Raw genomic sequence first — 20748 nt, forward strand, 5'->3', positions numbered from 1 at the left:
CCAGGACAGGCCACCTACCGACGACCCAGCAGGAGTCCCCGGAGACCCAGCAGCGAATTCATTCCGTTCAGCAGGGAGCGAGCAGACCTTTCCACGGACTGGATGAAAATTCCAAACTGCCCAAATCTGTCGTCAATCATCTCATCATTGTCGCTTGCCGACTGCCACTGCAATTGCAATTGCAAGCCGAACCGGTTCGTGCCTTGCGTGTTCGGGCCTTTTCGAAGGACCCTATCAATCCCTTACCGCGGTGGACTTTTGGTGCCCACCATTTTTGCAGCGTCCTAGAGGTACCCTGCCACCCTGCAGCAGTTAGGCGGCTGTCAACCCACGGCCACCTGCCATCCCATCTGCGACCACAACGGGCGACTACACTCGATAATACACAACGACGACCATTGCGATTTACAACCTGTTGCGCTTGCGCTTGCGATTCCGACTGTGACTACGGTTGCCCGGGGCGACTGCGATCCATCGACCAAAGGTGCAAACTCGGTGAAGGGACCAAAGGGGAAAGGGGCTTCGACCGCAAGAACGCGCCTGTATTGTCCACATTCCTCCGCCGCCTGTTGTCTCCTTACCGCACCACACACCAACAACAACACCCGCCCAAAGCAGTAATGTCCTGACGATGCAAACCGCCATCATCTTTTGCGAACCACGACTTTTCCCTTGCTCCCTTTTCGCTTCCCGGCGGTCAGTCGTTGACGTAGCTGTCCCCCCCGTCCGGCCAAGATGCAGGCCGTGCCGAGTGTAAGTGGACAAAAAGAAATTCAAGGTCGACATACTCGAGCACCACCAACAACAACATCATAATCATCACCTTCACCCACCATCACCATCACCATCACCGTCACCGATAGATACTACCTACCTACTTTTTCTGCACATCTCGGCATTCCCACTGCGCAAACAAAACCCACTGGAACACACACGATCCCCCTTCTGGACTTATCGCGGCGTCCTCTCCTTCTGCCATTTCCCGCCTGCACGTAGCCGGTTTTCGTTGCAGGATCCCCGATGCTAACTTCAATGCTTGCGTGCAGCTTGTGGGAACCGGCACCGTTGTTGCGGCCGCCACTACTGGTCTAGTCTTTGGCCAACCTCCCGACCTCGACTACCCTCGGCCCATATCCAAAAGAAAGATGGCCCGGGACTACGATCTATTCCGAATGCCCATGGCATCTCCTCGACCCGGCACCAGCGGCATCCTTCTCACCTCTCCACAATCAGAATACTTCCCGTACAGCTCCTTCGAACCACCACTTGATGTAGTTCCGGGACCCCTTACGTCACATCCCACAAATTCGACCGGCCAGCGCCCCGGCAGTTTACCCCCACCACCTTCGAGAGGGAACCGAAGGCAGTCATTCATACGGAGCCATAGCGAGCGGTCCACAAGCAATAGTGTGCGGGATTCGAGTTCGTCGAGGGAGTCGTGGTTGAAGCGCTTGTCCATACGTCCCCTATCTCAGCATGAAAGTAGTCCAAGGTCAAGCATGGGTCCAGACTCGCTTTCGATCAATTTTTCCAACAACGGCTCCGAAGCGCCCATGTTGAGGTCCAGCACCACCAGTACGTCGGGGCCACAAGCGGCACCAAACAAGCTGGTCAAGAGGATAACAACTGGGCAAGGAGGAAACTCGGAGACAAAGCAAAAACGAGGATCGAGGCCACAATTACCAACGTTGCGACGACCAGCCACCAGCCACCAACGGTCCATGACACTTCAGCAGCTTCAGGGCACCTTTTGTCCAACACCGGTGGATCCCAAGTTCTCGCTAGAAGAAGAGCCGGAGCTTCCACATCGCACGACGAACCCACAGGCGGATGCGGGCGTTGCCAAGGGTCGCGGGCGATGGACATCGTTCTTCCATGCTCGGATACTCAGGTCATCCGGCCGGAGAAGTGGTGCGCGGTTGAGCGAAAGTAGCCTTGATAACCTTTTGCTGCCTTCCAAGCGTGTGCAAGTACACACAGATAATGCACCCAGGCCCTACCTGACCAAGCCAGATTACATAGCGGCTTGCCCAACTCCTGAAATGAAACCACGGCAATCTCGACCGGAAACCCGAGGAGGACGTCTGGAAGGCCTCGACAGTGCACCACTTGCTTCTCCAACTAGGCAGTTGAGAAGGTCGCTGTCGTTCCGAACTCTCGATTCACCCGAGACAAGGGTCCTGAAGAGTACAAACGCCCGACGTCCAAGACGAGGCACTACAAGCGATGCCGAGGGCTGCGGTAGACATGCTGGAGGATCGGAACCGTTGGACGATTTTCCGCTTCCTGCACCCAATGGTGCAAATCAGCCCGAGGCCAGACCGACTTGGGATGGAATTTCTCCACCAACTCAAACAACACCAAAACATCTTGAAACAGGCTTGAGGCCGGGCCTTCGTCTAATTATTTCTCACAAAAGAAACACGTCGGCCCCGCTTGTTCCCATGTCCCGCATTCCAAGCCTCGACGGCGACGTTACACGAGTGGATCAACCCGGCTCTATCCCCTCATTAGCTTCTCCAAGTCCATGTCAAGACCCAATCAACGGCATGTCGGCCACACAGGGCCTTGCGGTGCAATCAAACAGTCGATCGGGCGGCTCTGGCGAACAAGCGTCCACATTAGTGGGCTCAGAATCGATCGACGGTCGGGATGGTTTGTCGGGCGATGACGATGACACAGACCTTCGAAGCGACGGCTTGTATGATTCGTTCCGCACCGGTGCCTCCTCCAGTCGGCTGAGGACGGTTGAAACGCCACTAGAGTCCATGTTTGACGAGTCGCCACCGGGCACCGCTGGCAACAGCAAAGACAAGAGGTTGTCTATCCAAGAAATTCTCGGGCAATCGTGGGATGGTGCTACCAGGATCATGGAAGAGGACGAAAGTCTTCCGCCAACCCTGCGCGCCGCGTTTATGTCGGACACAACCAAGATCGTTCACAGTGGAAGCGACCAAAATAGCTATGAGCTTGATCCTACACCAACCCTCACCCTGGGCGAACATGACTTTGGTCGCTTGTCGCTCGATGATGATGATGACGACGACTGGGCGCGAGACGATGATGAGACCTTTAGTAACCATCTTTCACCGCCGTCTACGACAAATTCAAGTCACGTCAGTCCCGCGATACGACAGGCGCTAGCAGGCCTGTGCGAGCAAAACGATGCAGACCTTGGCCACGATGCACTCGACGACCGATCGCGGAGTAACATCTTCGACTGGTGTGAACAACCATCGGTTGACAAGTTCGATCACGATGGCCTATCATTGCGTCCCAAGACGGTGCACGGAAAGCACGAGCTGGACTTGAGGGGAGGCCGCTCTGTGATTCGGAAGGGACCCAACGCAGTCCACATACGGAGCCAAAGTGTCCCTGTCGTTCCTGATGTTGCTGAAGGCTCAAAGCCTACTCCCAAGTTCGGCACGTGGGGGCTGAGTTCCAAAACAGTCAGCGAGGACTGGGACGACGACTTTGATTTTGACGAGGTGCCTGTGAGTGCAACCGGCTGCAAGGACTCGGCCACGAGCTTCTCGATGGTTGTCCCTGCTTCCATCCAAGCGAGCCAGCCTTCTGTTAAGGCACATTCTGGACAAATTCGCGAACTTTCTTTGTTGGTCAATGACCTCAAGCGGCTTTGCCGTCATGGAAAGGAGCTTGACATTATGAATGGCCCAGCAGCATCGAAGTGGGAGGAAGCTGAGAACGTCATTGAGCTTGCTTCGCCGGATGAGGAGGACGAAGACGACGCCGACGCCAGCTCGCAGTCAACGGAATCGAAGATCTCCAGCATCGATGAGCGTTACCTGGAAGAAGGCTTTGACGGCTCGATCCTTGACCAACAAATCGATCCGTTTGAGGCCATACCGCCTCCCATGGGAAAAACCACGGTGATACGTGAGCGACAAACGGCACGGCGACGATCGGTCTTCTCTCCCGACGATGACATCTTTGGTGGAGGTTGGCCGCTTACGGAGGGAAGCCCAAAGGCGACGCGACCGCATACCCCCGAGCAATCGACAAGTCCCACCGAAAAATCGGCAATGATCGCGACAGTTATTGAAGCCATGCAACAGCAACGTTCAACGGCGGACGCTGTTAAGCATGTGACCCCAGTTAAGCCTTCAAGTTCGAAGCTGTTTTTCGACACAAACAGCCTTCACGAGCTGGTTAAGCGAGCGGGCCAGCTTCGGGATTCTCTCGCGGAAACTGTTCGGCGGGCAGAATTGCTTACGCAGACTCCCATCAGTACTCCCCGGGTTGAGCCACCGAAACCTCGGCATAACCTTGACGGCAGCCCGGCTTTCACTCGAGTCTTCACGGACCCCTCTGCAAGCCCACAGAGTCCGCAGCGGCGGTTACCCAAGAGCCATAGTACGAATTCGGTCCTAAGGAGGAAATCATCAGTTGATTCTCCACGGTTGCATATGATGACCGTTAGCTAGTGGAGGACACGAAAACGACGGCACGCCCGACGCCCAACGGGATTGAAAACACACTGTATATGTATAAATAATATATTTCGCCACGAACCCATCGACTATGACGGCGCATCATCGTCTTATGTTCGAACCGGCTCTTGAAGTGGGCTGGATCGAGAATATGAGTGGTTAGGGTCTTTTTTGCTATAATAGGCTGAGGCCATCGGATACGAAGATATACTGAAAGCGGGGTTTCGACTGATTAAAGCAAGACATGAGAGGATGCGACAGCAAGGCGGGTCGCACTGCTCTACTGTAATGAGGAGAGAGGAAAAAGCAGGAAAATGTATGGGGACATAATGGCCATGGCATAGCAGGGCGTGCGGCTTATTCATCGTTCTTGTTTTCTTGCATGGCGGGATCTTCCTTGAGCATCAGCAGCACTTCCTTATACCATTTGCATTGCTTCTGGGTTAGGTTGTGAAATGGGGAATGGAGGGAGGGAAAACAAATAAAAACGAACACACGGGGGTGGAGCAAGCGGAAGCATACCCTACGCACAGCATGGCAAAAAAAAGCCATCAACAGCAATGATCAAGTCATGAAATAGCCTCATGAACGGGTTGATCATTCTTCTAGTTAAATTAATATGTCAATGTCTATCTACAACTTTCATATTCTGATTCCGTATATGTTGGGGAGCATTCCGTGCTTGTCCAGCTCCATCCTTCTTTTGTCTCTGTCCCCTCAACTTTGTTTACATGTACACCTGACTGACAAGAAGATGGGGAAATGAAGGTCATCATCCCTGCCATCATAGGCGACAGCGAAATGTTGCATGGCTGCTGCAATGCAGTGGACCTACATATTTCTAGTGTACTGCTCAATGTAAGGTACAAGTAACGAGCGATCCTTTCGTTATTTGGGTGAATGAGATCTCCTTTTTCCCAATCCCAACTTCCGGTGTTTTGTTCGATAAATGATATGCGACCAGGTTCAGGAGAGCGGGCTCATCCTTCCCTTCTGCGGGCAGTTGGCAATCAAGGTACACTACTACCCCAAATTGCCAATCAGCAGGCCCATACAGTACCCCGTACACTACCGTAAGCTACGAAGCTTGAAGCGTGCCGAGATGGAGGGGTAGCTTGCTTCCCTTGTTCCTTTGTAAGTGGAAGTCATGGATGGCATCAACTATACTAGTGTATAATGCCGCGTCGAATTGAGGAGTTTCCATCTATGTGTCTGTTTTTCCCTGATCTCCAGCTAGGTAATTTGCAGGTCGGGCTCAACAATGGATGTGAATGTAGCCCCCTACGAGTCGCGATGCTGTTCCTGATCTCCCAAGTCTGGCCGGGCCAGTGACCGAGTCGTGCCCAAAACCAACAGCCAAATCCAATTGGAGGTTGCGACAGTTCGACAGCGGTCTCGAGCTGGCGACTTACCCCACATTGGCAGGAGCATGTGGGACCCGCCGCCCGGCTGGTTTTGCCTGCCAACTCTGCCAGCCAACCAGAAGCAGACTAGCGCGTCGCGCTGGCCCCGAGAGACAGCTGGGGGAGGTTTGTCTTTGGCGGTTTTTGGAGGTCAACGCGTGAGGAACCGAGCCAGAGTGCAGGGACCACCCAAACCGAGTCGACAGGGGGCCTTCCACCCTTCCAAAAGTTTGACAGTGCCTGATGTCCCCACTTTGGCAAGCGCCCCGGCAACCCAGCAGCAGCCCGGCGAGCGGCGGCGGCGGTGAACGAGAAGCTGGTGCTGGCCGGCTGTGGCCCGCTCATTTCTTGCACCAAAAATCAACAAATCTCCCTTTCCACTCCCAAGACTTCCCAGTCTCCCCTAGGCCAGACATCAAACCTCTCCACTTTCACCGACCTCCGTCGTCTTCGTCTATCCGCGTCGGCTTTATCACCACTTCCATCTTTTTGCTCTTCCATCTTTCTGCCTTCAACCTCCACATAGACCCGTGTTCGTCATCACCAAACCGTCAAGATGCGTGAAATTGTAAGTCTCCCTCTGATGCCTACTGTGCCGCGCACGCAGAGCAATCCCTCTTTTTTTTCTCTTTCCCTCCCAAGAGACCCCTGATTGCTCTACCCCACCAAACTGCCTCGTCCCCTTCTGTGCCTCTACCTACTGCTGCCCGACTCATTATGATCCTGCTCGCTTTCTCGCCATCGCGGACTGCCATCTATCGCGAGTATTATGGACATCGACGCTGACACGATTTCTTCACGTGCTATAGGTTCATCTCCAAACCGGCCAATGCGTAAGTCGATGATGGCTTCCACCCCCGTCGCGATCCAACAACAACAGCAGGACTAACACAACAGCCACGATCAGGGTAACCAAATCGGTGCTGCTTTCTGGTACGTCGTCATCATCGCGAACAACCACACCTTTGAGCGAGGGAGCCCGACGCTGACAGAATAAACAGGCAGACTATCTCCGGCGAGCACGGCCTCGATGCCTCCGGTGTGTACGTAACCTCGTGCCCAATAACCATATCTGGTGATGGCCTCGAAAGCTCACCGCCCACTACAGGTACAATGGCACCTCTGAGCTCCAGCTCGAGCGCATGAACGTCTACTTCAACGAGGTGAGCAACAACCGGTCTCGACGATCTCCCCCTCCTCGAGAATTCGCTCGCTAACTAGCTTCGCGCTTGACAGGCTTCCGGCAACAAGTATGTCCCTCGTGCCGTCCTCGTCGATCTCGAGCCCGGTACCATGGACGCCGTTCGCGCCGGTCCCTTCGGCCAGCTCTTCCGCCCCGATAACTTCGTCTTCGGCCAGTCCGGTGCTGGCAACAACTGGGCCAAGGGTCACTACACTGAGGGTGCTGAGCTTGTTGACCAGGTTCTCGATGTCGTCCGTCGCGAGGCTGAGGGCTGCGACTGCCTCCAGGGCTTCCAGATCACCCACTCCCTCGGTGGTGGTACCGGTGCCGGTATGGGTACCCTCCTTATCTCCAAGATTCGTGAGGAGTTCCCCGACCGCATGATGGCTACCTTCTCCGTCGTGCCCTCCCCCAAGGTCTCCGATACCGTTGTCGAGCCCTACAACGCCACCCTCTCCGTCCATCAGCTCGTTGAGAACTCCGACGAGACCTTCTGCATTGACAACGAGGCGCTTTACGACATTTGCATGAGGACCCTCAAGCTCTCCAACCCCTCTTACGGCGATCTTAACCACCTCGTCTCCGCCGTCATGTCCGGTGTCACCGTCTCCCTCCGTTTCCCCGGCCAGCTGAACTCCGATCTCCGCAAGCTCGCCGTCAACATGGTTCCCTTCCCCCGTCTCCACTTCTTCATGGTCGGCTTCGCTCCCCTTACCAGCCGCGGCGCCCACCACTTCCGTGCCGTCTCCGTGCCCGAGTTGACCCAGCAGATGTTCGACCCCAAGAACATGATGGCTGCTTCTGACTTCCGCAACGGTCGTTACCTCACCTGCTCTGCCATCTTGTAAGTTGCTGATCATGGAATGCTGCTTTTGACCACTAATACTGACGAATCAAACAGCCGTGGCAAGGTCTCCATGAAGGAGGTTGAGGACCAGATGCGCAACGTTCAGAACAAGAACTCTTCCTACTTCGTCGAGTGGATCCCCAACAACGTCCAGACTGCCCTCTGCTCTATCCCTCCCCGCGGTCTCAAGATGTCCTCCACCTTCGTCGGTAACTCCACCGCCATCCAGGAGCTCTTCAAGCGTATCGGCGAGCAGTTCACTGCCATGTTCAGGCGCAAGGCTTTCTTGCATTGGTACACTGGTGAGGGTATGGACGAGATGGAGTTCACTGAGGCTGAGTCCAACATGAACGATCTCGTCTCCGAGTACCAGCAGTACCAGGATGCTGGTGTTGACGAGGAGGAGGAGGAGTACGAGGAGGAGGCCCCCCTTGAGGGCGAGGAGTAAATCATTCCACTCAACATTCAGGCTCCTCTGCGCACGTAAAGTGCCAAAGGCAATACCCTGCTCGGTGGAATGCCGCCGGGCTTGTCGATTTTACGCACATATGCGCATTCTTGACTTGAAGCGGAGGAGTTCTTCGTTGCGGGTTACAGTGTTTTAATAAAAGAATGGTCAAATCAAACTGCTAGATATACCTGTCAGACACTCTAGTTGTTGACCCCTATACTCTTAATACATCAGACAGTACATGCATGTTGCATGATGATGATAATGTCTGTTTAGATTCCAAGTGTCTACTGCTGGCCAAGCTTTCTCTCTACGCACTCTGTAACTATGGGAGCGTGAGATGTATCAAGAGTCCTTAGTTTTGGGGGACTATGTCTGTGTTGTGCGGTATACTTGTAACTAGCTTGCGGAAGATGCGACAGATCTACGTAGATCAGGGATTATCATAATTATCCCTGACATAATAGCTGTTACGCGGCAGCGGCGAAAAGGCAGTCGGTGACTTTTAGATACTCAAATGTTCGCCCACTTTTTCATGTGCGTTGAGTCATGTAATGTAACCAAGGAAGGGCGAGAACCAGACATGGTCAACAGAGTCAGTGATAAGATTCCCAGCTTCTCGCAGTGAGTATTTTGCAAGACCGAAAGCCACAACAGAACACCAAGTCCAAGTGAACTGTCTTACAAGCCCATTATGGAAAGTCTCCATTTACCCAACTGCCTAGGTAGTACTGAGCACTTGACTTCAGATAGGATGTGGAAAGCGCAGTTAGGTGTGAAAGTTCAACTGACTGCTGTGATAGGTAGAATGGTCGGGCAATTGAGGGATTCTATAGTGTTTGGTGGGTATACGCAGTCAAAACTCATGTCAAGGAGAATAATCAGTATCCAAGAACAGAATAATGGATGGATCAGACAACGAAGATAGGAAAATAAGACCTGCCTCAAGGGAATGGGAATGTTTGCTGTTGTCTTATGGTGCAAGGGTTTCAAATTATTATAACAAATCAAGGACCGGTAGCTCAGGGGTAGAGCGTTCGGCTGCAGTCCGAACGGTCACGCGTTCAAATCGCGTTCAGTCCTCAAATTTTTTTCCCTTTTTTTCCTTCCCCTTTTTGAGTTACATCTTGTTTTGTTCCTCCTCTGTGGTCTTGCCTTTTTACATTTACTCTATTGGTGGAAAGGGTAATTCCTAGATTGGAATATTTGGATCAAATTGGAAGGAGTGGCCGAAGTGTCCCTGCCCGCAACTTCATGTTCATGACTGTACTGGCAGGAAGTATCAAAAAACCCACACGTGAAGTTTTGAGTTCACGAGGAATGGAAGTTGCCCCTGCGCAATTTCAGTTAGGATGAGCCAGGGAAGCTCGGAAAATGCCTTCTGTTCTCTTTTGAGGCAGCATGTAACTCAACTCCCGCTCCGAAGTAAGAGAAAGGAGCACTCGACAACTTCCTGCACTCGGGCTGAAATCCGTAAGTGGTCAGAATAGCGGGCATAACTTCCTTTGTTTTCATCCGTCCGTGTATTTTTCTCCCACTTCCTTCTTTGCTTCCATTTTCCCTTCCTTTGGGAACATCACCATGTTTCCTATTCTTACCTGTGACCCTCGCTGGGTCAAATCATCAGTTCTGATAGCATGTAATGCCTAGGTATATAGATCTCCATCCGATCTTCCAAAAAGAACACGTCGGTGAACGTCTGAAGCGAGCAAGTGAAAGATTACCCAGTGAGCTTTGTTGGTTTCCATGGCGGGCGACTGTCAGTGCATGCCTGACGAACCTTTTTCAACTTTGGAATGGAGTCAATTTGCGGGCCTAAGATGAAGTTATGACCAATGCCTACCTCTACGTAAGCAGGGTATGTCACCAACGCCATAGTGACTTGGTATGGGATGGAAAAATCTACAGCCATCATGCCATGACATTGGATGCGTACCACTTGCTCCCAACTGATGGCTCGCTAATGTACTGGCCAGATACTCCTCTGAAAATGGCTTAGGCTTCCGACTGTGGGATGATGAGGAAAGTGTATACCCCAGTCGTGGTGTTGATTGTATTGTGATGAAAAAAAAATCTTGACTTCTGATTCCCTTGAATGATGGTACATCCTGAAGCGAGTTGCTGACAGTTAATAATTATGTCTACCTAGGGTACTTAATAAAACACATCACCAGTCTCCCCTGACTAGATTATCAGTGCTCAAGCCGCTGAAGGCTGTAAATTGGGACAATTATAGTCTCTTGGAATCCCCCAAGGAATAACTATCCAATGTCACATCGGGTTTAAAGGGAAGGTAAAGTCACGCTTCACGCTAACACCGAGTCAAGGTCATGATAGTGATCCTCGAAGACTGTTCATAGAGGGGAAAGCCAGTCAAAACCGTTGACTATATGTCAAAGATGCGGACGAAAGAATCGAACTGATGGAGGATTTCGAATGGTTCTCTGTCTTGTTTCATCGTTTCATCGCGCAAGCAACTGCGCTTTGCTAGCTGTAGACACTTCGATGCGTTCATGATCCACATCCCTCCTCCCGTTTTTCCCTAGTATATTTGTTGTTGTTGATTTTTACCAAACTTTCTTTTTCCATAACCTCTCTTCTCGATATTACCTGGTGTTATACACTTGGAATTGAATTGCGCTTCCTGCATCTAAGTTCTCTTACTACAATAGGGCTGAACAGCGTGGGCATGGAGGGGGTAATAGAGCTCTAGCCTCTCCTGTCAATTCCCCCTTTTCATGAATCCGTCGCAAAGTAAACAATGGTTGTTGTGCGCGGGTGCTAAGCGAGTCACTGAAAGGGGACACAAAAGTCAACATAGCCTCGGCTGCAGGGACTTTGCCTTGTTGCAGAAGTCTTGTTGATAACGAGAAGACTTTTAATAGCCATACTCGGGAGTTAGCACCGGAAAAGGGAACGGGAAAGGAGGGAACCGTTAAGGGAAAGCTGACCGACCTCAGTATCTCTCCGAGTCCTGAACCAATCCACTCCAAATGTCGGACGGAATCCCGGAACCTATCACACTACCTACACAGCAACACAGCAAGAAACCATAGCCAACGAACGCTTCCTAAACCTACCCAGACCCCAACCGGTCAGTAGCAATGACCGCAGCTGTACCTGTAGCTGTAGCTGTAGCGGCAGTACAGTCAAGACACACAAGTCACGTCACCGAGGTAATCAGGCCCAAACCCACGTCCACGCCGCCGCAGATCGCACAAGTAACCTACTTTCTCAGAAGAAATGCAGAGAGGGTATAGGAGCAACAGGATCAAGCTCCCGTACCTAGAGCTACCAAACAGGGCTACTCGAAGAAGCGTGTATGTGTGTGTGGAGAGAAGAATAAAAATAGAGATATATAAAAAAAACGTGTTTCTTCTTCCTCCCATCTCCCAGCCAAGCCAAAGCCCAGAAGCTCCCCCTCCTCCACACATAGCACACACACACACACACTACCCAGCTATGTACTCCTCCTCCACCTTTCCACCTAGTGTAGACCCGCACATTGCATGGGTGGGTTGTTGTGTCACATGGACTTTCCCCCATTCCACAACATAAATAAAAACATGGCATGATAGGAACACTCAGCCGCACATTTTATTCTTCCGAATCCCGAGTCCGTCCATGCCTATCGCCGTCATGTTCGCTTGATAGAGAGAAAGAGAGAGGGAGAGGGCTGCCTACCTAGTCTACGTGCTAGGTTCGGTACCTCTAGGGTTGATAACGCCGATGCCGATGCCGACGCCGACGCCGAAAGCTACACACCTAGGTAGCCTTTCCCGCTTGTGAAGGGATGGGATGGGATGGGATGGACGAATCCCGAGGGAAGAAGAGAGAGAGAGAGAGAGAGTAGAAAAGCAAGACTGGGGCGCCTGCAAGCTTAGTGGTGTGACGAGGAGTGCATGTGCGTGCGTTTTGTTTTGGGATTTGGGTGTTGGGTTATGTGTGTGTGTGTGTGTGTGTGTGTGTGTGTGTGTGTTCCCTAGCTATTTCTACCTGGCGAATTGTCAAGTTGAAGCTGCTACGTGGGCTGATGATTTGTGGAGAGAAATGGGAGGGATGTGAAGGTGGGAAGGAAAGAAGGAGGACTCCAGAGGACAAAAGTCTCCGTCGGCGATGGGGGAAACCAACAGAAAAAGAGAAGAGTTGAAACGCTAGACCCTCGAATTGGTCAGTGAGGAGTGGTTATCGTTCATATGGCCGTTAACGGCCACCACACACTTGGTCAGTTCGACTTGGTGTGAAAACATAGCTATGTATGTATTGTCTTGACTCCCAACATGGAGATCAACAGTTCAGAACTAATAAACTTGGATCATCCTTGAACAACACACCAAAGCCCACAATAACCCATTTGCTTGCTAGTCATCCATTCATCGTCAGGCTTTTTCGAAGGCGGATAGGTGGTGCGCCTGTCAGCACTAGAGGTCGAAAATGGGGGGGACGGAGGGGAGGGAGAGTCGTTCTGTCAGCCCTACGAAGAGCAGCGGACAGATAGGGTTCTGACCCCATCCCGACCCCAAAAAAACGTCCGGCCTCGTCCCGGTGGGTTGGGTCTTGGTGCTTGCTTCCAGTCCACTTTGTTCTATTCGATCTGATCCGCTGATGTGATATGTAGATGCCATGTTTTGGAGTAGTGCAGTGTACCAATGCTGTGGTAACCGATCTGATTCACGGGCAATCAGTCAGGGTCAGGGGCAATGGCTTGCTGCTTGCTTATTCCGCCTTCCCGAGGAAATGGATGCATGTGTGAGATATATAGAGTTCAGTGTAGTAGTGATTTTGTGTATGAAGATAGTTCTTATCATCAAGCGTCACTATAGCTTGAATGATGCCTACCTATCTAGCCGTGGTGGACACTATAGTGATGGCAGTGGCTGTGGCAGTGGTGTTGATAGTATCGTTTACTTGCGAATCAACCATTCACCTGGCTGTCTACCTATGATTGCACAGGTTGAATAGTCGGAGCAGCCTCCGACCACCTTCGCGTTGGAAGCCAACAATGTCATGACCGCAGGCGGACATAACCAAAGCTGTTGTGATTGTTGCTTGATCATGGTTGGTGGTCAACCGTCACGTCGGCCGACTGAGAGACACGGGGGCATGGCACAGCCACCCCGCCTTTTCGGTCGTCACAGAGCAAGCTGTGACTGATGATGGCTCTCGAGTGCCACAGGACGTCGGGCGGGCATCATGCAGCAAGGAACATGGTGATTGAGAAGTGCGAGGGATCCACGCATCAGGCTCGCTCTACGCTCTAGGTATGGCTTCCCTTCTCGAAGCGGGTTAAAGTCCGATAGATAACCTTGTGACCGTATCCTACCGTAACAGGACCTGTAGACGAAGTTACTCTCGAGAAGGGAGCTGTTTCATCTCCTCGGTACCAGAACGGATGTCTCTTTCCAGAAGAGAGGTTATAGAAGTTGCAATTACAAATCAGGAGGTTGATGACACACCCCTTGGCTACATGCTTGCCTTTCGTTTTGCTCTGAACTGAAGCATGCCGGGGGTGAACATGGCGCTATTCCCAGCGTATGGGGTAAAAACCAACACCTGATTTCCCGGTCGTGGATGTCCAGCATGAAGACTCCACGTCGATCAAGGGACCAGAGATGGATGGCGTGCTGATGTTGGGGCAGGTGGGTGCTTTGCTGAGTGGTGATCATGAACTTCACTTTTTGCGGGTGGAGATGGGGGAGTGTCTCCAGAAGGGAAACCGCACTTGATGCCAAGAAGAGGTTAAATCCGTGGATTGTGAAAGAGACAGACTGCTGGGCCCAGCCTCGTCCAATCACACCTTCATTTCAAAGGGACCCCTGCTCCTCCGCTCTTTCCTGCTGGCAATGGCCCCTGCACCACCGCGAACTGGCGGAGTGGGGCACTTTTGGGGTTTTTGGCAAGGGAAGGTTCAGTGTCGGGACCGGGTGCCCCCCAGTCGCCCCCAGTGTGTCCCATGTCCCCACTCTGCACCACCACGGTAGCACCTGCAACCAACAACCACGGCATCACACACGCAGTCACAGAACAAAAATACGACTGTAACGACAAAAACACCCGAGATTCGATTCACCAGCCAGCCAGCCAGCTTGTCGAGATACGGTTATCGCCGGTCCGCCGGTTTCTCAACACATGCTTCCGGATGTCCACATTGATGGTAATGTACCCACGGCGCAGCTCCAATCAGTGACGGGAAAGCGAGAACCGTGCATATGGTGTTGTAAATACAACATTTCCCGAGTTCGATCAATAAGTACCTTTTCCTCTCTGTAATGGCAATACACACACTCTCACAGAGAGGTACGTAGCCTCGCTTCCGCCTGTGTCACCATCTCTCTGGACAGAGTCGCCAAAGAAATTGCCGAGTGACTGGACCAAGCATGTCTGTGGTTTCACAAGACTTTCCCCTCTCTCTCTTCGCATTCGCCAGCTTGCCCGGGCAGCCTCTAGTTGCGTGTCCATCTTTACCCGCCCATGGTTACCCAAAGGCAATAGAGTCTTTGGACAGCCAATGCCTTTAGCGCATGGTGCCACGGTGCAATCGCTTCATGGTGGGACAAGGTGGTTATCTCGCTTTTGTCGTCTTCTTTTGCCAAGTAGTAATGACGCTTGGAGGTATCGATACGTGCACATGGATACATCATACCAGACGGATACTGCAACTGTAGGCGCAATTTCTCCATGTTCTGATTGCTAATCCAACCATCTACTCTCTCCGATGATGCCGACTGACACCGTATTGTTGTTCCGTTGCGAGAATTTCAAGATAGGTAGCAGCCATACGCGCGTCAATCACTCCGCCGGCCGCCAGAGACAATCAAGGAATTTGGATGTTGAGAGAAACAGAAGAACGTAACGGAGCAATTCATTGTCCCGCGGGCGGCCGGCGATAAGACTCACTCGGTCATGCATAAAGTAGACATCATCAGCCCTACGCAGGTCGCCACAACCCCGACCTACCTTTGCAGCAACCTGCCTGACCCAAACGTTCGCTGCAAACCTGCGTAACGGCGGCGGCCATCAAAACTCCCACCGTGCTTGTCTTTAGCTTGCAGATGGTCATCGACGTCGCGGCGAAGGATTGATTGCTGGAGCTACAGTGTCACAGTGTCAAGAGGCGGGAAGCCTGTGATACAACTGAAGCTTCGTGGCGCGCCTTTCATATCAGGAACAATAGTACTGAGCCTCCAAAGCCGTATTTCGGCAAGTCAAATTGGAGATTTCCATCTCGAATGTCTCGCCCCATCGTCATAGTGGACGACATATCACGGGCAGTGTGAATCCCCATTCTACTACACAGTACACTATATACCATGAAATGGGTGGCTGTGGAGGTTGTAGATCACTGAACTCTAGCGAGCAATACCTATCATGTAGACTTACTTAGTGTACAACCCCGACCTCTATTTTCCGATATGAGCAACCTACGCGACCGGTCCAATGTTTCTTTCGCCAATGCCACCCATGATACTCTCAATCACCATTTCAGTGTGCGATATCTGGCTGAATGTCTTTCCTTCACCACTCATACGAAGGGGTCAGTCAATATCTTGCCTCGTACGTTTAGAAAAAAAAAAAACCCGACGTCACTTTTCCCCTCGTGCGTTGCGTGGGACAGTAGATATCTGAAGGTTGTGTCTGCATACCATTGTGCCCCGTAATGAAAATCCCATGACTGAAATGGACCGGTTACGGATTCTCAATGGCATGCTGGCGTAGCAGTGTAGTACTGTACCTACTAGTAGCAGCGTAGAGGACTTTTGGCCGAAGCCTTAGTATATCTCTACGGTACTTACTCTCTCCCCTACTTGTACCTTGCACAGCAAAGCACAGCAAGCACAGCCATCCGGTCGGTCGGTTGGTCGTTCGGTCGGTCGGCGTATTGAGACGCCCGGTACTTGGATGAACACGGATGAGAAATACACCGAGCGGGAAAACGGACGGGAGTCCGAGCCGAAAAAAGTGGGTTAGTTTTGCGAAGTATGATTTCCGAACGTCAAAACCGGCGCAATACTCTATCTGAATCATAATTATTCAGCTAAAATAATTGACATTGAACATGGGAAATACTACTAGTTGCAGCCCCATTGTATGTACCACAGCCTGCTACCAAGTATCGTCTGTTGCATCGCAGAAACGGAAACTGACAATCAGAGTTGGGGAACCCTGGACTTGTTACCTCGAACATTGAACTCTGCTTTGTGCCTTGTTAGGTGTGGAGAGTTGGAGAGTAGGTAGAGAGAGGTAGGGCCCCTGGGGAGAATTTGGAGACGGGGTGTGGGACGAAGAGGGGAAAGGAACGAACATGGAAAACGCGGCGGCCCGCCCAAGTACTTGCCCAGCCCAGCCCTATGGGCGTTGTCAGTGCGTTGTTCGCTGCGTTCTTGCGTCCTGTTGCCGTCTTGCCGTTACGCAGTACGGTACGTTTGCGACTATGTGTAGCAAGGTATATATGTACTCAGCAGTATAGTGGCTGACAAATTGCACATCGTTGCAAATAGATACTTAGGTCTTGTCACTTTGAATGGCTGTATACCTAGTTGATGGACGAGGGGACAGGCAGTATTCATGACCACACCGCGGGGATGTCGTTTGTCGGCAAATGGCCTGGTCACGTCCTCCGAGATCATCAACTTCATGTTGAAACGTGATTGTAAAGTTACGGGTTATCTCCAAAGTTTCGGAATTACAAACAAAGTTGCAGTTGCAATCGGGCAATCCCAGACCGAGACCCCGTACGTAGCTACCTAGTATCATACCCCTTGGTATTATCTGCGGTTCCAGGGACTCGAGCAGGCATGCGTTTCCTTTGGTGACACCAAAAAACGGAGGGCAAGAACCGTTGCGAGCTTCGATTTGTTGTTCGTCGGTCCCAGCTTTGGTGTCGCACCTTGGGCTACTAGTAAGTACCCTGATCTTAAAAGGCTGCTGCGTGTTAGTGGTGGATGGTGATTGGTTCGAGAATAAGGATGGGATGACCTGCTAAATTTGGGTAATTAGGCCAAAATATCTCCCAACACCCCCCTTTTTTTCTGTGACTGTCACACAATCCACCACCAACTGATTGGTGTTCCAGTCTTTGGAATACCCTTCCAAGCGCCCTTTCCTGTATGTAGGCGAGTCCGATGTTCATTCCAGTTTCTATCTCGAGTATGATGCCTTGTGTTGACTCTCCTATCATCATCCATCTCCTTTTCCCAAAATGAGTTCCAGTTTGGGTGTGCTGCGGGAGCATGGCCTGCATGCTTGGCTTTTTTTTTTTTTTTTTTCTTTTCTTTTACCTGCGAACATTTTCTAGTACCCACAGGCGGAATGAGAAATGCTTTTGTCAGAAGCTTCTATGCCCTGGTCTTCGAACATTCTCAGGTACGCAGCACGCAGCATGCAGCAACGGCTTGGGTGTCGTAGTGTTCTGAAGTCGGACATATAGTAGGCTACCATTTTTGCAACCCCACCATCTGTTTCATTTGTTCCCAATACCAAGGTCTTGGTCCCGCCGGTGAAATCCCGTTGTATACCTAGAGGGCAGATAAACAGGAGTACGCGCTCATTCTGATTGATACCTCTTTGAACAGCATAATATCCCAACCAGCAACAAAACAGGGCCTTGAACCGTCAAAAGAGAAGCTTGATATACGACCTATACTAGAAATGCTTCAGGTTAGGGGCAAGACGGGCCCGGTGCAACGGGTCATGTAAGCCTTCCCTCATCTTGCCTCAGCACCGTTTCTGTACCTATGCCGGGTGTGTATGAAGGTGTGCTAGATGCATACTTCAGAGGACAAGGGGACCGTATAAATCCGGGACGCTCACACTTGCTTGGCTATCCACTACAATGAGTTAATGGACGCACGGCAGTTAAGAAGCCCAGACTGGAGGCTGACTTCTGAGGAGAAAGGTCCGAGCCGCCCCGTTGATAACGTCCATGCTGGGGGTAAATGATATCAGGAAAACTCTCATGTCTACCTATGATCCTTGAAGTTCTTTGCGGATGTCTCACCCGAACCCCTGAAATATTGCTGGCCGCCTGGCGCGCTGCTTGGCCCAACGAGACTCGAGGACTAACATCTCAGCTTTCCTTTTTGAGAACAAAAAGGCAGCAGTAGCCGGTCGCCAAGCTCGCTCTCTGTGTCTTGGCAAGTTCAACATAACAGGCTCAGATGACCGTTTGAACCAAAATTCCGTTTTTTTAGCCCAGTTGGCATGTTCGGCATTGTCAACATGGAGAAACGCAGCAAAAGAAGTAAAACCCCGACCCTCAGCCGCTCTTTTTAGGCTGACATCCAACGGCCAACACGAACAATGGGACGCAAAGTCTACACTACCAAACTGTCCGCTGCAGGGAAACATTGCATAGGGAAAGCACAAAAGAACCACGAGGCTGTGACGAATTCAGTAGACCTAGAGCATGAGCATGATTCCCAGATACAGAAGGTGAGTTGATTTTCGAATCGATACGAACACAAAGACCCAAGGAGGCCAGCGGTATTTTAGTCCAGACGATAAATAAGAGGCGTGGATGGTGTATAGTTGCCGCTAGAGTCCGTGAGCCACGCAGGCATGGTGCGCTCAATACTGCCTCTGCACAAACTGAATCGGCAAGTTGAAGAGGCCTTCATGCCTGACTAAGTACAGAAGTGCGATTACATTTTTGGAGCTTCACGCACGTGGATATCCTATCAAACGAGGAAACCGACACGGCACGGGGTGCTTATAGGAAGCTTCCCCAACGACAGGCTCACAGTCCAAATTCCAGCCCTACAGACTCCGTAACCAGTAGCGGAGACGCTTGATAATGCAGGGACTTCGTGGCTTGTCCAAGGCAAAGATGGTGGCGACGTTGGAGAGGGGTCAGCACCTTAATGTGCAAGGCAATGGGCTAAACTGGGGGAACTTGGACCTGCCCGTGATAGGTTAAAGTCAATTAGTGATCTGATTGTGCCTGTGCCACAGAAGTGGGTTGTGCTCCATAAGATAGACTACTTGGAAATTGCGTGCATTGTTTGCTGGGACTGTAGGTAGATACCCGATGTGGATAGCTTCTGATGACTGTCAAGAAATATTCACTGTTGTCTGTCATTAGCGGTGGTCTCCATTGACAAATCATTCAATAGTCCCAAAGTTGGTCTTAAGGAATCATCAAGATAGCAGACCGAGACAAAACGGTAATGAGCACTCCATCTAGGAGGGGACCCCGAGCGGTTGGACCGAAGGGGGTTAAAAAGCCAGAAGGCTGATCCTAGCTGGAACCCGGAGCAGTGCCACTCCTTGTCGCTCCCAGCACTCTTAAACCTGGCCCCAATTTTAACGCTCTTTGTAGTTGCTTGCCCTAACAGGCGGTACCCGCGTGATCGTGGCTGTTCGAAGCCATGACCCTGAGACCACGGGTGGATTGCCGCGATAATGCAACAGACATTGCTGCTTCGCCTTCGAGGGATATCCTGGTGCCTAGAACGCGGGCCGTTTAACCGCGGAGGGGAGAAGAGAAACTTACTTCGAGGTCTCAAGCCGGTCCTGAGGAGCCAGTGGTTCGAGTCTCAGCAGCGTTTCAAGAGCTCTCTGGCTAGGACTTGAACATGGGCGATTACTGATTCCACAGGTTGATTGCAGGCTTGGATCTTAGACACGAGTGGTAATGTGATGCACCCGGTGGTGAAATTGGTGACCGCACTGCCACTGCCCCAAGTCAGACTGGTCCGCGCCGAGTTCAACTCGGGCCGGGCGCGCGCGTTGTCACTTTCGGACTGTTGGCTTTGTTGTCGGTGTTTACTGTGGAAATATCTAACGTAAAAAAGAGTTGGAAGCAAGGGGAAAGGTACGTTAACCCATTACATCCTGGTATCGACATTGAACAGCGGGCCCGTTATTTGGCCAATGACAGAGCTTTATCGTTCCTGGTAATTTTCAACCCATTACACAGTTGATTTCTTGGCCAACTCTTACTATGTAGAAAGCACGTGCCTGCAGTTGAACAACCCCTGCCATACCAGAAAGGGTTACCTGCTGCCGCGAGGCTCAAATCCTTTGCCAGTAACAAAACTCGACGACATCACACTGCAATAGAATTGTCCCATCGCAGCTTCTAGCGCTTCCTCGGGGTTCAAAGTGAACGGTGCTAATATGAATCTTCCGGTGTTTTCTTTACGTTCGATTATTTTCAGTTTGCGGTGTCATTAATTTTTGTGCGACAGCCACTTTAACTGGGACGTGAGAATAGAAAGATAGGGTGATAGTAGGTATAGCTACTGCATATCGCCCATGGTCTTACGAGGTCAAGCAAGCTAATGTAAAGTCACGATTGGTCAATCAGAGATATTTTTCCACCCGGAGAGCACTCCGTTGGCCCCCAGCATGGGCTACATATCACGAGTCCTGCCATGTCGGGAATAACACGACAACAACATAACAGCGACTCG

The 20748-nt window shown here is 51.4% G+C and overlaps 2 protein-coding genes and 1 non-coding gene across 3 annotated transcripts; all 3 read left to right on the top strand.

Annotated features, from left to right (window-relative positions):
• The first annotated feature begins 3 nt into the window (after positions 1-3).
• NCU04053 (hypothetical protein) lies at positions 4-5090 on the top strand. Its single transcript, XM_952575.2, has 2 exons — positions 4-753; positions 1047-5090. Exons 1-2 carry the CDS (start codon positions 736-738, stop codon positions 4443-4445), a joined length of 3417 nt encoding a protein of 1138 aa, XP_957668.2. The 5' UTR covers positions 4-735; the 3' UTR covers positions 4446-5090.
• A 1119-nt stretch (positions 5091-6209) lies between these two features.
• On the top strand, positions 6210-8860 carry Bml (Benomyl resistant). The gene is made up of 7 exons (XM_952576.3): positions 6210-6422; positions 6664-6687; positions 6762-6787; positions 6856-6897; positions 6963-7017; positions 7091-7881; positions 7939-8860. Exons 1-7 carry the CDS (start codon positions 6411-6413, stop codon positions 8330-8332), a joined length of 1344 nt encoding a protein of 447 aa, XP_957669.2. The 5' UTR covers positions 6210-6410; the 3' UTR covers positions 8333-8860.
• A 486-nt stretch (positions 8861-9346) lies between these two features.
• On the top strand, positions 9347-9418 carry NCU15391. Its single transcript has one exon. It is a non-coding gene; the product is annotated as a tRNA-Cys (tRNA).
• Positions 9419-20748: the final 11330 nt, after the last annotated feature.

The sequence above is a fragment of the Neurospora crassa genome, linkage group VI, assembly GCF_000182925.2.
Source record: "Neurospora crassa OR74A linkage group VI, whole genome shotgun sequence".
NCBI classification, from domain to species: domain Eukaryota; kingdom Fungi; phylum Ascomycota; class Sordariomycetes; order Sordariales; family Sordariaceae; genus Neurospora; species Neurospora crassa.

Bases quoted from the DNA above. Each gene is read 5' to 3' on its own strand.
- Bml (XM_952576.3), top strand. The intron at 6,788-6,855 runs GTACGTCGTCAT...CAGAATAAACAG, and splicing joins CAAATCGGTGCTGCTTTCTG to GCAGACTATCTCCGGCGAGC. The intron at 7,882-7,938 runs GTAAGTTGCTGA...CGAATCAAACAG, and splicing joins CTCACCTGCTCTGCCATCTT to CCGTGGCAAGGTCTCCATGA.